The 16,004-nt window shown below is 47.0% G+C and overlaps 1 protein-coding gene across 2 annotated transcripts in view; it reads left to right on the top strand.

Annotated features, from left to right (window-relative positions):
- The window catches only part of Itga6 (integrin subunit alpha 6), a 65,855-nt gene that overhangs the window by 18,172 nt on the left and 31,679 nt on the right, over positions 1-16,004 (top strand). For both annotated transcript variants that reach the window (XM_048425770.3, XM_048425769.3), the window contains exons 2-5: positions 9,507-9,631; positions 11,254-11,333; positions 12,464-12,719; positions 14,893-15,024. In XM_048425770.3, the coding sequence (XP_048281727.3) occupies positions 9,507-9,631; positions 11,254-11,333; positions 12,464-12,719; positions 14,893-15,024 (593 nt within the window). The remainder of the gene's footprint in view (positions 1-9,506; positions 9,632-11,253; positions 11,334-12,463; positions 12,720-14,892; positions 15,025-16,004) is intronic.

Consider the following 16,004-nt stretch of genomic DNA (forward strand, 5'->3'; position numbering starts at 1 on the left):
ATGTTCTACAGATGCTTTCTGCCAGCCATACCCAGGAAAATATAGGGATGCATGAGCAACATGTACCTGCGTTCATCCCGGATGCCAAGGAAGTGCTCAGGGCCACCACCCCAGGTGCTATATCCAGGGTGCAAGAGTCCCTGTGTTGTGGGACTGATAGCATTCTAATAGAGGAAAGATGGATCATCTCGGGTATTGGTAAGGCCAGGATGATTATTCAACAGGAAGACAGAGGGGTAAGTAGGGGTGGGGGAGACTGTGGCCAGAGCCAAGAAGGAGGGATCCCCTCTGAGGAAATGTTGCTTGGACTTTGGGTGTTAGGTTCATCCTTGAACAAATCACTGCCTTCAGGAAAGTACTGTCATGTGACTTGATGTTCTCTCTCTCTCTCTCTCTCTCTCTCTCTCTCTCTCTCTCTCTCGGTAGGGAGTGGATGCTGGGCAGGTAAGCTAACAGGTGCCATCGTGTGTGTGTGTGTGTGTGTGTGTGTGTGTGTGTGTATGCACACATGCACGATTACATATAAGCAGGAAGGGGACTATTTTGGCAGTGGAAAGGGACCTAGGAATAGGGAAGTATAGGGGGAAGATATGACAAGGTAATGTGTGATAATGTCAACATGAGACAAGTTCTCAAAGTTAAATAATTCAAAAGTAAAAGTTTAATTAAAAATATGTGTGATAGCTGGGAAACCTACTGTGTGTGGCTTGGCGAGGGGAAGCTTTAGTGGCTCCTTTACGTCTCCCTAGCCGAGAAAGACTCTGGCAGCACGGAGTAAGTTAATTCTAGAGAAGGCAGTAACGGCAAAATTTCCCGTCAGTCTGGTTAGGCTAGTGTATCTACAGACGGACAGTGGCCATGGTTGGTGAAGAGGTGGGGTCTTCCTTCTTAAACCCCTGGTCCTTCTCTTGCTGGACTCCTGAGGAGCACCAGATGTAGGAGGCAGATACTTACCAGGTCAGTGGAACTTCGGTGACTGACTGGATAAACCATGGGTGGGTCATCCAGTCATGGGAAAGCCTGGGCCTAGGACTACTGGCAGAGCTTTGCCAGTGCCTGTGAGCCACAGCCAAATGCTCTCACACAGCGGCCTTGGGCATGGTGCTCACTGTAGAAGAGGAGTGTGTGTTGTGTGTGTCATAGCCAGCTTTATGTCTGAGGCCGGGCTGGTGTGACTGTAGCTAGGCTTCAACCTGGTACTTTTTGGAGTGGGGGAAAAGTGGAGGTGGTAAGTATTGAACTTTCAGGCAACAGGTGTGATCAAGGCCTAAGACCTGAGCATACAGCCAGCCCTGGTAAGGCCTAGGAGTAGAACTATTTCACGGGACAGCTTGGTGGCCACAAAGGAACTCAGTACAATGTGGCCCCTTCCTGACATGCTTGCTCACACATGGAGACCTTCTAGAAAGGTCTTGGGAAGTGTCTTTCTTTTGCCGTTGAATAGCATGCAGAATTTATATTTTACTCCCAAATCTGCTCTGCTCTAGCCCTTACAAAGTTGTTCTCTTAGGAGAATTGCCCAGGCTGACCACAAAAATCATAATTAAGAGCCTCCTGCCACGGCTTTGTAAGTGCTCGCATTACTTTTCTGTGTCATGGCTGTCGTCTGGATTGCTTCACTTTGAATCATGAAGTTCTGTTTGTAATGAATGTATTAGCTCCCAAACACCTCAATCGTTTTTTAATTGTGTATAGTATAGAGGTTAATTTTAAATAAAGATTAATGCCTCAGAATTGACTTGGAGGAGACTCATGTTCAGATTTAGTTTGCAATCAGTACTAATTCCCAGGGTTTTGACACCATGATTGTGAATCTTAGATATAAGCCGCTCTAGGAAATTGAGCTAGGCAGTACTCTCTGAAGTGATGTCAAAGAAACTTATGGATTCTGAATAAAATCAATTCATAAGATACAAGTGAAAGTATCAATAAATGAATATGGTTTTACATGTTTAAGTTGAATGATCAATCAGATGGTCTCCATTGACTATTGTATCTATATCCAATGTTGGCCATCATGCCATTCTTGGTATTTTTCCCATCCCTTGGCGTTCATTTAGATGTTTGATTTGCACTCACTGTGAGACGGAAACCGACCTTTAACCTTGGGAAAAGGCTGGAGGGTCAGATTCCTTACAACATGAGTATATCATCGCCTGTGGTCTGGTAGCTAACTGGTTGTCCAGATTTGTCGCACGCTCCTCAAACCCTGCAGAGGCCTCACAAATACTAAAAAGGCAGAAACAGGTGGCATCTGGTACCCTGTTAGGGAAGAGCCTGGTTAAGTTTGGACCCGTCATGCAGAGCCTGGTTAGAGAAAGAGAGTGGTCTGCTCTCTAATGATGCGACGAGAGAGGAGCTGGGAACGAGGAGTCAGAGTCCATGCCGAGTGTCATTGTCCTTCCCACTCTGTGCAAAGTTTAGCTCCTAGTGGTTAACAGCAAAGGCCCCTGTTGCTTTGCTAAGAGTGAACGCAGCAGGAGGAGTGTTCATCTATGAGTTCTGCCAGGCGCCATCTCTTCATTTTCTCTGTTGCTGCTGGCATTCGTGACTGATGGGCTGTTCTTTCCATACTGGCTTTGTGTGTCCTAGAGGAGGTGTGAGCAGTATCAGCAAAGCTTCGCTGCATGTCAGGAGCACCTCTAGGTCCTTGACACTGTGCAGCTGGACCTGCTGGAAGCTACTGTGCATGCAGCGTGAGCTTTGATTTCTTGTTGGCCCCAGGACCAGGACTGAGCATCAGGACCTGACCCTCGAGGCTTCTTGCACCCTGTGGGCAGTCCCTCTGAATAGTATCACACTTAGGATTTATCAGTCTGACTGGTGCCAGATGAACTTCCAGGTCCTCTCTTGTTGTTCTTTGGCTTCGTGAGAACCTGGGGGTTAGCCATGATGCTACAGGGACCAGGTGAAGCCTCCATGAGTATGGGTGGCCAGTGACTGATTCTGGGTAGAAGGTGGCCAAAACAAGTGCCCGTAGGTAGGAAGGGCCAGACAGTACCAACAAAACCTGCATGCTCTCACGACGCACACGATGAGAGCTAGGAACTTAAAAAGCAGTGGCTACAGGAAAGCAAGGGGAAGGGTAAAGACGCCGTCCAGAAGCACAAAGGCAGCTGCTTCAGGTGAACTTGCAGATAAAGCACGCAGAATTTTGAGAACGTAACAAATGTATAAAAAGTAGTTAAGAGAAGAGAAGGTGCTTCCAGGGGTTACAAGCATGACTGCCGCAATCTTCAGGTGTCAGTAGAAACTCAGGGAGAATGGTTAGAAGGTGTCTAAACCACAGAGAGGAACGTTTGGGGAAGAAAGGTTGATTACCCCTGATGCCCAACACCCAAGTAGCAGGGATTCCAGAAAGAGGATGGGTGAGTGGACTGTGAAGTGATCCATGCATGATAGGGGGCGTGTCCTGAGAGTGTCATCCACAATGTGAATGAGACTGTAAGAACTTAGGCATTGATAAAGGCTTTTATACAGATGACTGCATCCCAGAATGCCCGGGGTAAACTGGGGATCTGGATGTCAGCACTGCCATCGAGATTCTCAAGAGCTGAGTTCTATACCCTGACTCCATTTTCTGAAGTGAGAGCCGATAAAGACTGTGTATCCAGAGTCTTGACTTGTCCTCGGCGAGCTGTTAGGACAGTAAGAAAGTCCAGCCAAGAGAAAAGCATGGGCATCACCCCAGGTAACAGTGATGGGGAGTCCAGCATATCCTGTGGAGCGCGTCTGGACCAGTGACTGGAAAACAGGAAGAGGGGTCTGAGCCAGGGCAAGGGCTTGATTTAATACAAAGCACCATTGGGAGTTTAAGAGATCAAGACTCCAACAGTGGTAAATGATGTCAGGAGAAAGAAAGCCACCGAGAAGCTCCACCAAAAACAGAAGTCGTGGTCTAAACGTGAAGCACACCACACTGAGAGAGCAGGGGACGAGCGAGTCTGTTTGACCTCAGTGTTAGGAGAGCTTCCATTGAGGAAACTGACGTCTGACTGTGATTCTGGTCCTCCGTCCATGCGTAGTTTGGTTCAGCACTGGATGATACTTACCTGGCTATGGGAAAAGAGTGAGTGAATTGTGGCTCTAAGAGGTAACTCGGCTTTGCCTGGGTGTGAGGGACAGCAGATGGTGGTACTCGGGAAAGCAAAGAGAACATTTGGGAGCAAGGGTCAGCATTCTTGTAGCCTCATTGCACTAACTGGAGGAATTGAGAATGTTTTTTGTTTTTTTTTTATCAGATGTTGAAAAAAAAATAGAAGTTCAAGAATGTGAAACTTAGCATAGCAAATAGAACCAGAGGTAGCAAGAGGCTTATTAGATTCCCTTTCTGACTACAGGGCCAATATGGCCCAGAACTGATTGATTATTCAAGAAAGAAGCATCATATTCTAAATTTAAAGAGAAGTTAAATCTAAGAAAGGTAAGAGAGTTGCCCAATTTCGGGGGCTTGGGATGAGTTTGGAATCTGTTAGGAACCGAGGTTCTTTATTTTTTAGTTTCTTACCATTGTTATTCATTACTTTACTAAGAACTTGATATTGAATTTGAAGATGGGCATAAATGTCGATGACACAGTTCCTTGGGTAGTGGCGTCGCCTGACTCTTCAGGTCTTCACTGAAATGAACCGAGAAGGCTGTGTTTTCAATTAAGCAATAATAGTGCCCTTGTTCTAATGAAGCAGAAGTTCACATTTCCCAAGACAGAGTTGAGTAGCTAGAGGCACAATCTTTAATCCTTAAGGAAATGAATTATTGCCAAAGACAATGAAGCAAAGCTGCAATCGTCTTTAAAGTTTAAAGAGAACCCCAGTGTTTAGCACACTTGATTGTAACAGTTGTACGAAAGTAGGCCGGCTGTTGTTGGGGGGCTTGTGAATACAAGTGGCCGTGTGGCTCACTTGGGTTTTAGAATAGCTTGTTCAAACCATGGTAGTGGGGCCAGAGCCCTTTGCCTGTAATCTCCTGGAGACCTTGACTTACGTCATATTCTGAGATACTGCCATGCTTTTTGACATTGCCTTTCATTATGACAAAGTTTATTTCTTACTGTGGTTTTACATCTTATTTTAAGTTTTTCTTTTAATTTTAGTTAATTTTTATGTGTATGAGTGTTTTGTCTTCCTGTGTAATATGTGTGTGCCTGGTGTCTTTGGATGTTAGAAGAGGGCATTGGGTTCCCTAGAACTGGAGTTATGGATGGTTGTGAGCCACCAGTGTGGGTCCTGGGAACCAAACATGGGTCCTTTTGGAAAAGCAGCCAGTGTGATTAACCACTGAGCCATCTCTTTACTTGAGTCTTGTCTTTCCAAGTTTCCCAGTATGTTGAAATCTTCAGGGAGTTATTTCAACACAGCTTTAGAACTTTGGTAGAAGGTGACCATGGTGGCTCAAATCTAATCCATCCCTGGGAGGCTAAGGGAAGAAGATGGTAGAGGACAATCGTGTCTCAAAACTCTGAAACACCCACCTACCTCCCCTCAAGAAAGGGGGAAAATAGTAAAACCCAGTAGAATTAGCCATCTACGGGTTCTGGGGCAAAGCAGTTTGAAAAGTGACTTCCTAGTGCCAAACTAAACTTGCACCGTGTTTGTAGTCTTTCCTTCTTTGGACCCAATACAGGAATAGACTTCTGGGTGCTGGTCTGTCAGTTTCCACCACTTCCCTCCTCCCTGCAAGGCTGACTCACTTCCCCACTCCCACCCCACCCCCCCACCCCCGGCTTCAGCCTGTCTGTCTGAAGGCAGAGCTGTTCCTATAGAGAATCTGAGCAGCGCTGACGCCTGCAGCCCTGGCCCTTGGAGTTGACTTGGTCATTGTGGTGGTGCCCAAAGAGCACTTGGTTCTCTCATTGAACCGTCAGGGCAGCCTGGGGCCCAAGCCTTTACTGGGAGAAATCGGGAGGAAGCCGGGATTAATGCAAAAGCCAGATTTTTGGCACAGATTGAAAGGCTGATTGGAACCGGCTATCCCTCTGACACCTACAGGCACCTGGCAGCTCAAGAATCAACACGTGCTTAACCCACACTGTGACCTAAAATGACTTAGATTAGCAGTAGACGGTTGTCCCCTGGTGTCTTTGTTTGCATACTGGTCTAGTTTTGCTCGTATATTTGTTCTTCGCGGACCTAGCCTCAGCTAATGAACTGTGACCTTCTACGTTTAAAGTTGATTCCAAGAGGGATTAAGATTAACCTCTTTTGCTAATTTCTGAACCAGGCAGGGCGATTGCGGAAATGAAGCCTCCGCCAGTTGGGGCGACTGTACTCATGAGTTTTGGGGACCCATTGCATGGGAGTAGCGTGCTGCAGCCTTGAAATACGGAGCGACGCAGAGAGCGCCCTCTGCTGACGAGCGCTCCCTCCTGCAGCCTCCCAGTAATCACTGCGGGGTCAGCCCCCCCCCCCCCCCCCCCCCCCCCCCCCCGTGCCCTCCTTCTCCATCTCTCCCAGGATGCATCCGAAATGGGGCTAGAATGCTTACGGGACCCATGCAGGCAGAGCTTCGTTTCAGGCCGCATTAGCCTCCATAGACATACATCTCTTATTTTGTGGTTTCTCTTCAGATTCGTCTTTAATACCTCCAACAGCTCTGCTCCTTCCTTCTTCCTTCTATGCAGTCCACTTCCTCCTCTGTCCCACGCGTGTCCCCTTCCACGGATGAAGGAGAGAAGGGTTGGAGATAACCGGTGGCTGAAGGCACGGAGCAGCCTCCACAGTGTGTTGTTGTTTCTGTGTGTGTCATATGTGTGTAAGCCTCGTGTGTGCAAGTGCCCATGGAGGCCAGAGACCAGCTTTGGATCCCCTGGAGCTGAAGTTGCAGACGGTTGATTTGGTGCTGGACTTGGAACTCTGGCTCCCCTGGAAGGATAGACAGTGCGCAGCGTGCTAGCCCCTGAGCCATCTCTCCAGCCTCGCTACGGCTTTTCACAGTGCAGGAAACCTTGGAGTTCTCTCCGCTGTCGGAGCCCAGAAAGGCTCAAGAGATGGCTGTCTCCTGAGGTTTTGTAGGACGTCCTGATACCTCTCCCCTGAGCCAGTCTCCTCAGCAGGCCCTTCACCTCCAGCTCCACTCACACCCAGACTGCTCACATCACCCCTACAGCTTCTAGCCTAGCGGCTCTCAACCTGTGGATCGCCACCCCCTTTTCCATCCCTTTTTGAGGGGGGCTCCAAGGACCTTTTCACAGGGGTCGCGCATCAGATATCCTGTGCATTAGGCATTTGCATTATGATTCATAACAGTAGCAGCATTACAGTTATGAAGTAGCAGTGAAAATAACTTAACGGGGCGGAGGGGGTCGCCATAACATGAGGAACTGTATTAAAGGGTCGCAGCAATAGGCAGGATGAGAACCACGGGTCCAGCTCCTTCCCTGGAAGCAAAGCCAGTCTGCCTGTGCTGTTCTGCCTCCCCTGTCACTTCCTGGTGACACTCCTTCCACAGAGAATTGTCCACTTGTTGCCTCTGCCTCCACGTCCTTTTATGAGCTGCTTACGTTATGGATCAGGCGCTCCCACACCTGAGTGTGAGCAGGAGGTCATCCCTTATGCGCCCTGGATGGAGGCAGAGTTGTTGAAGGAGTCAGCCCTGAACTGAAGAGGAGCAGCGGGGGTAAACAGGAAGCAGCCTACCTGCCACACTTAGCAGCCTTCTTGGGTGTGTGTAAGAGGAAGTGGTTAGAGAGGAGGGGAAAACAGTCCAGGTCGGCTGAGCTGCCCTTCAGATCCTCCGCTTGGCGGTTGGTTACCTTTACCCACCGGCTGTGGTTGGGCCTGGGTTCTTTCTCCCCTCAGCCTGTTGAGTATATGGAGCGGGTTTTATTTCAGTGTGCCGTCGGTATAAGTTGGCTCTTTCAGCCCACTTTTAAACTTTTCCGGTGCTGAGCTTTGCCCCTTGGGAAGCATTCTGAAGGATCAGTGTCGTGGCTGGGTGGTTTTGTCCTGACTGGCACCTAGCTGTGAAACCCAAAGGGTTCATACTCAACCTCCATTTCCTATCAAATCCGAGAGTGCAGACTCCTAGCTTCATCTGTGCCTGTGGCTCAACTCATTGCTTGCTTCTCCTGCTCCGTAGCGTGGGCGCCATCCCATCTGGCAAGCATCTAAACCTGTTCACCACATTCTAAGCCTCTCGTCTCTCAGGTCTTTGTTGGAGCTCCCAGGAGCTGGGACAACATTACTCAGATAGATACAATACGCGGTAGGTCCTTACAGACCCCTGCAGCTTGGCCTGCCCCATACCCCCGATTGATTGAGAAATTCTAAGAACCTGGAACAGTTGCTAAGTCTTCGCTTTTGGTTCTGTGCCTTGGTGTGTGCTGTGCTGCCTTTTCGGGTCTAGGATAGACTTGTAGGTAGAAACTGGCAGTGCCAGCTGTCTGGGGCTGTGGGAGGAAGGGCAGCCGGTTGTCCCCACAGAAGCCACCATTATTCTCCTGGGCGGATGTGATTCCCTTCACTCTGATTGCACCTGCAGCAGTGTATCCGCTAGCGCATTGGCTCCTGTTCTGGGATCCATCCCAGCTAGGAAGAGGTGGGAGGGGGGGGATGCTTGTTTTGTTCCTTCTGCACCTGGCTCTGCAGGCTTCTTGCGGCCAAGTGTGGCTTGCGCTCTCTTCACGGGGTCTGTTGTTTGTATTGGCTTCTGTTCCCAGCCATGTTTTCCACTCCCAGCCTCATAACCCCAACCTCCAGCCTTTACTTCTCCTCGTGGTCAGGTGTGTGCTCTTTCTCTCTGTCTCTCGCACTGTGTGTTCCTTCGTCAAGCAGACCCCAGAGGTTGTAAACTTGATGTTGGGCCAGCCCCTCTCGGGGGGTGAAATAGCAGAACTGAGGGTCGTGAGGTTGACTTAGGAGCTGCTCCTTGGGAAATCTGGGGTGAGAGGGAAGCTGCCTTTTCATCCCACATCCTGGGTGATAGGGCAGAGCTTGTACTGGGTACCTGTGAGGCGAAACATCAAGTATTGCCCTTTAAGTGAAGGTGGTTTCTGCTTGTCAGTCATATCCTCAATAAGGCTGAGGAAGAAAAATAAGGGACGAGACCGGTTGCAGGAGTCGTTGAGTTAGGCTTCTGATGAGAGTTGGATTCTGAATCTGTAGATCAGCCGCTGCAAAGCCAGGTGTAGTCAGAGGTATCTCAGGGCTCGCGTTGAAAAGCAGCATGTACTTACAGATGCACCAGGATGGCTGCTTCCCACCCAAGTTGAGAGTGTGAATTATTCGGCTGCGGTTCGTGTTCTGTGCTTGTTCCGTGAAGCGTGTCTTCGGACACTGGAATCTCACCCAGCTACCGCAGCCGGTTCTGGGAGAGACAGGCTCGCTCTCCCTTTGTGGATATTGGGTATCATCGTACCTCAGCTGCGAGGCTTTGCTTCCTGTGCTGCAAGAGTGTTTTTTTGTCCCCAGCTCCTCAGCTGCATGGCAGAGAATAACGCTCATAGCTCTGGGGTCTGGCTGAAAGTATAGTATGTGTAAGTCTCTAAATTCTTTCTGTTTTATCTCCAGGCTGCTTGTGGGGGCCCCTCGGGCAGAAGCACTTCCGCTGCAGAGGGCGAACAGAACAGGGGGCCTGTACAGCTGCGACATCACCTCTCGGGGACCTTGCACACGAATTGAGTTTGATAATGACGGTGTGTTCTGCTCTCTCCCTTGTTCATTTGACCAGCCTACCTGTATGTACCGTGCTGTGCTGGCCAGGAACCACAAGGACAGGAGTCCCGAGAATTTATTCTTACAGAAAGAACCGCTTTTATTTGCCCTGAAAATACTTTCCTAAGCCACACGGAAGTGGGCCAGTTTGCTACCTTTGTTTAATCTGGGATAACTGAAATGGCGTGTTTATGTTGCCACCTAGTGGTATGTTGAGATGGTTGCAAAATTCAGTTCACAGCTGTGAAGAAAATTAAACATGCCTATCATGTATTTAAGCAGTCAAAACATCACCTGCTGTTAAAATATTTAGGGGAAATACTGTTTTTGTCTATTTTTATTTATTGTTAATTTGATTCATGTGTTTATTTTGTTTGTTTTTGTAATGCTAGGGCTCTAACTCGGTGCCTGTGGATCCTAAGTGACCACTCTGCCCCCAGATTGCCTCTCTGGTCCTGAAAAGGATTTAAATATGAGACTACTCCAAAATGAGAACTGACCAGCTTGAATAATATCTTTCCTAAAGACCATGATAGAGTCCATTCAAGATAATTTTCGAAAAACTTTAAGAGCAGCCAGAACCGGAAATGGATATACTTATTAGTCATGTGGTGTGACCGTTTCCCCACATGGGGTGTTGGAAGTGTCACACGTTCTGCCGTTGAGTCCCATACACTGTCGCTGTTCCACGGAAAGGTCTCTGAAACACCAGACTCTTACCCAGCTAAAACCAGTAACTCCGAAAGACAGGGCTATTTCCCTCTTATTTTAATACCCCATTTTAGATGCCTCCGCATAGCGAGAAGATGCCATAATGGAGTCCAGGTGTGTCACCAGCTAATTCACCTGGTTTCCCGTAGATTGAGCAGAGCCATTAGTGTTCCGAGAAGCTTCTGAGAAACCCAATTTGATTATTGGCCTAAGTAGACACGCAGGCTCATGCTTACATTCTTGTCTGTATCCTTTAGGAACAGCGTGCTGGTCTTCCGATTATGAGATATTATGTGTTAATCACAGAAAAGTTAAAAAAAAGCTTAAAAATAGAGATATAGAAATAAAGAAAAGGCAAACTGTTACCGGGAATCTTAGTATCTAGACATTCTCCTGACATTTTGCTTCTTGTTTAGAAAGGCAAAAATAAGGGGTTAGTAGATTGCAGCTGATACTGCAGTGAGCGCATGGTGGTATTTCTGTGTGTTTTCTCCCCCTCTCCCTCTTCCCCACCAAGAAGAGAATCGTTTGCGCTGTCACATTGAATCGGGGGGGGGGGGTGGCCAGAGAAGAGCCCACTCTCTGCTAGTTTAGATGCCGCTGCTGCGTCAAAGAGCAGCTGTGGGGTTGGCTCCATCTCAGTTACACATTTTTCAAATGTCTTCTTACAGAATCTTTACGAAAGATTCACTCAACTGTTTCTGTTTCCTTGTGATAAGAAATTGATCTGGAGTAACTGAATTTCCTGAGTCGCTAGACTTGGAGCCCAGGCCGTTTGAAAACGGCTTCTTATTGGGTTTTTTGGTTTGGTGTTGTTACTGTGTGGGTTTGGATAGCTGTCCAGTCGTTCAGGCACACTAACTGTCTACATAACCCATGTTACTTCCTGCAGCTGATCCCATGTCAGAAAGCAAGGAAGATCAGTGGATGGGTGTCACCGTCCAGAGTCAGGGTCCAGGAGGCAAAGTGGTGGTGAGTGTGGGAAAGGGCTCCCTCTCGGTGCCGGTTACGGGGCACCCTCCTCGATGCTGGTTATGGGGCACCCATCTGCGTGCCGGTTATGGGGTGCCCTCCTTGGTGCTGGTTATGAGGCGCCCTCCTCGGTGCTGGTTATGAGGCGCCCTCCTCAGTGCTGGTTACGGGATACCCTTCTTGGTGCTGGTTATGGGGCACTCTCCTAGATGCTAGTTATGGGGCACCCTCCTGGGTGCCGGTTACGGGGCGCCCTCCTCGGTGCTGATTATGGGCTTACAGCAGTGAACAAAACACAGAACCCCTGCCCCAGTTTACCTCTGAGAACAAGCCAAACCTTGACTTCTCCCGTGAGGGCTGCTAGACTGTGAGTTGGTCCAGCAACCCGTATGTCTTTAAAACTTCCAGAGCCAAAGAACTTGATAAAGATGTTTTGAATATCCCTGAGACTAGCTGCTCCTCAGACTAAAAGAGCAAAGCCAAGTAGACAGTTTTTGCTCTGAGAACTTTTTGGGTTTTATAGACAAAATTATTGCCAACCGTGAGAATGATCATGAACAGTAACATTGGTTTTTTTTCTCATTCACCCCTACCCTCTTCAGATAGGAGGCAGCTTGTTGGGTAGACTGGCCTGGAAGCGCTTCCGGTTGGAATGTGGTCATCTTTTCTTGCCTTTCTTTCCCAGTCTAGTTGCTATGACAAAGCTTATACAGAAACTTAGGAAAAACGAAAATCTTGATGAACACTGATTCTTACACAGGGACAGTAAGTGAAATGAACTTAGAGGTACTGTCTCCAGACACTAGAGTGGGTTACGTAGGAGGCAGCATGAAGATCCTCTAGAAAACGGAGATTATTGTCTCCCCCTTTAATCCCAGCACTTGGGAGGCAGAGGCAGGCGGATCTCTGTGAGTTCGAAGTCAGCCTGGTCTACAAGAGCTAGTTCCGGGGCAGGCTCCAAAGCTACAGAGAAACCCTGTCTTGAAAAAAACAAACAAATGAAAAGAACCAACTCTTTATTATTACTATTATTATTAATTATTATTATTATTATTATTGCTATATTGCTAGGCGGCCCAGTTTTGCGAAGGTTTAAATAGCAAGGCCTTGCCGTTTGTACCCGTTTGCAGACATGCGCTCATCGCTATGAAAAGAGGCAGCACGTGAACACCAAGCAGGAGTCCAGGGACATCTTCGGGAGGTGCTACGTCCTGAGTCAGAATCTCAAGATTGAGGACGACATGGATGGGGGGGACTGGAGTTTCTGTGACGGCCGACTGAGAGGCCATGAAAAGTTCGGCTCTTGTCAGCAAGGCGTAGCCGCCACTTTCACTAAAGACTTCCATTACATTGTGTTTGGAGCCCCGGGCACTTACAACTGGAAAGGTATGGCACCTGCATTTACAGAAACACATTAAAATGTCAATAAAATCCCTAAAATAAGCCCCATGATTTAGTACATTTTAAGTGGGCTATAAGGTGTTTATAAAAGTGGGTGCAATATTAAAATCTCCACTGTGAATTTTAACAGCAACGCAAATGCTTTAGGATTGATTTTTTTCTCTAAGAATATAGTAATTAATATATATATTTTGCTGTTTTATGTTTGTTACTTGAAAAACTGTTCGTTTTAAGCCAGTGATGTGAACACTGAGTTGGTATAATGGTAAACACAAAGAACTGTGTTGGCATGGGCATCCCATTGTGTATTATCTTAGAAGGTCATGTTATGCTAATAACATGGTAAGCTAAAAGAAAAGATGACTGGCAGATTGGGGTTTTGAGACAAAAAATTAGAGGCAATTTGAGGTAAGGTTGGTTGGCAGTGTTATTGTGTGAAAAGGAGACAGGGAAAGAAGAGGGAAAACGACCCATGTTTCGTGATCAGATGAGTCTGGTCAACTCCTTTAATAAACCTAAGTTTCTCTGAAAAAATTAATGAGGTATATGGCAAACTGCTATATCACAAAGTAACCTAGCTTTAATCCACGATGGAGAGAATTCATGATTGTTTGGAAATAAAACTTTTTGAGAAATAAAAATAAATTATATTTCCATAAGTCAGGAAAAGATGACTACATGGAAGGTTGAGGCTTGAAAATCAAAATTTCAAGGCTAGCTTTGACACTTGATGAAGGGCTTGTCTCAGGAGAAAGCGCGGTGGTGGGGTTGGGGTAGGAGCTGAGGATGGCCCAGTGCTTAGGAGCACATACAGGCACATGTCTTGCAGAGAACATTCCCAGCACACACACTGGGCATCTTCACCTGCAGGGGATCCAGTGAACTCTTCTGAACTCTTGCTGGCACCTTCAGTTGTGTGAGCATGCATGCATGCATGCATGCGCCATGCGCGAGCATGCGTGCATGTGTGTGTGTGAAAAGAATTCTTTTAAAGCAATTAATTTTGAAAAGAGAAGGGATGTAGCCCAGTGATAGCATTTGCGTAGTGTGTGTGTGAGGTGCTGGGCTCAATCCCTTTCCAGTGTCTCTCTCTCACACACACACAAATTCAACTCTTATTGAAAATGGTTCTTGAGAGCCTTCTGTGTAGCATTCCTTGTGACATGGAAGTTATTTCCTTTGTCTCTGTCTCTGGCAGCGTCTTTCATAGAGCCAAACACTTCAGACTATTTTGACCTCATTGAAAGAACATTTTGTATTTAGAAAGAGTTTTATTCTTAGCAACACTGACTTGAAATGACATGTTTTGTTGTTTTGCTTTTTGTTTGTTTGTTTGTTTTCTCCCCAACACAGGGAGAACATTAACAGTCCTGGCTGTCCTGCAACTTGCTCTGTAGACCAGGCTGGCATCATAGAGATCCGCCTGCCTCTGCCTACTGAGTGCTGGGACTCAAGGCAAGCACCACCATCACCCAGTAAAATGTCACTTTTCTTTTTAGTTTTTTGAGACAGGATTTCTCTGTAGTTTTGGAGCCTGTCCTAGAATTAGCTCTGTAGACCAGGCTAGCCTCGAACACACAGAGATTCGCCTGCCTCTGCCTCCCAAGTGCTGGGATTAAAGGTGTGTGCCACCACCGCCTGGCGAAATGTCACTTTTGAAAAGTTATATCGTTATTTGGGTTTTAATAGGACTAAAATATTTTTAGGAGCTATAGAATTTTCAAAAGATGAAATTTTGGTTAAAGCAGCTTGAAGAACAGATGGATATATTAACTTCACTGTGCTTACAGAAAAGGAAACCTGATAGGTTCAAAGAAAACAAAATAATCATTTATTTCAAGTTCATGTCATTCATATTTAGGTTTCTACTGATTTTTGTTGACTAAGCAAACATTCCATGTTTCATCTAGTTTCCTGGTGCTTTAAAGATAGTTCATAAATGTGTGGGTCATTCCTAGATTCCTAGAGCAAGTCTCTTTCACAGAAGAGCTCGCATGCCCGTGTTGAGCAATCTCAACATCACCTCTTCCATGTCTGTCTCCTCCAATTTCTGTTGTCCTGGTAACGCGAGGGGTGTTTCTTAGGAGCCATCTATTTTATTTTATTTCATCTTCATTTTTTGTTGTTGTTGTTGTTGTTTTCCATTTCATTCCTTTAGGCATTGTTCGTGTAGAGCAAAAGAATAACACTTTTTTTGACATGAACATCTTTGAAGATGGGCCCTATGAAGTTGGTGGAGAGACTGACCATGATGAAAGTCTCGTGCCTGTTCCTGCTAACAGTTACCTAGGTAGGAGCGAGCAGAGGCCCCATACTGGCCCTCTCAGACTCTGCGCGACTCTCCCTCCGAGGGCCCACAGACTGAGAGCAGGCCAGGTGGGAGCCAGGGGCCTGGGCGCACGTCCAGCTTGACAGTTTGGTGCTGTGGCAGCTGACTGCCTGCTGGCTGGCTCCTCTGGCCTGAGCTTCCGCAAAGCCAGGGAGAACCTGCCATTACCTGGAAATTATCCCTTTTGCAAAGGGGCTGTGTCTCCTGAGCTGGTGGCAGCCATTGGAACCTGCAGCAGACCCTCCATGAAGCCCTGAGGAAATGCCTGGGTGTTCATTGTCTGCAAAGTGGTCCTTCCTCTCCCTTCAGGGCTTCTTTTAGATGCACACTTAAGAGTTCCACTTGCAAAGTTACTTTTAAGTGGCAGGTCAGGACTTCCAGGTCCTTCCTTGGCGACTGCCACTCTCTAAGGCCTGGCCCTGCGACTGCACGGGGACTCCATGTCAGAGGGCCCAGTGGGTGGCACAGGGCTCCCCAGATGAGGCCAACCAGGACTGCTAACATGGCTTGGAGGACACCCGGATTGTATCTAAGTGCCGGTTCCTTAACTCCCAAGGCTTGTTTGCATTACTAATGGTGTCCTAAATTATTCCTGCACATTATGGTAATTACACAAAGGCTTTTAAAAGCTTTAATTCTTGGTGTGAGTTGACATAAAGAATAATTACTGTACATTTCTTGGAAAAATGTAAAAAATCTTCTAAACCTACATAGTAACCTATTTTTAAAAATGATGTGGGGGCAAAACACGCATGTACTAGAGAGTTATTACCGGAACAATGGAAGGTTAAATAAAAAGGAAAAAAAAGCAGATATAGAATAAGTAAATAATTCTGAATAGTATGCTAAAGTAAACATGCATGTAAGTTATTCTAATTGTGTAAATACACATGAACTGTTTATTAAGAAAAAGCAACCCTTTCCAATTCATGCACCATTCC

The sequence above is a fragment of the Myodes glareolus genome, chromosome 21, assembly GCF_982192425.1.
Source record: "Myodes glareolus chromosome 21, mMyoGla1.1, whole genome shotgun sequence".
Taxonomy (NCBI): Eukaryota; Metazoa; Chordata; class Mammalia; order Rodentia; family Cricetidae; genus Myodes; species Myodes glareolus.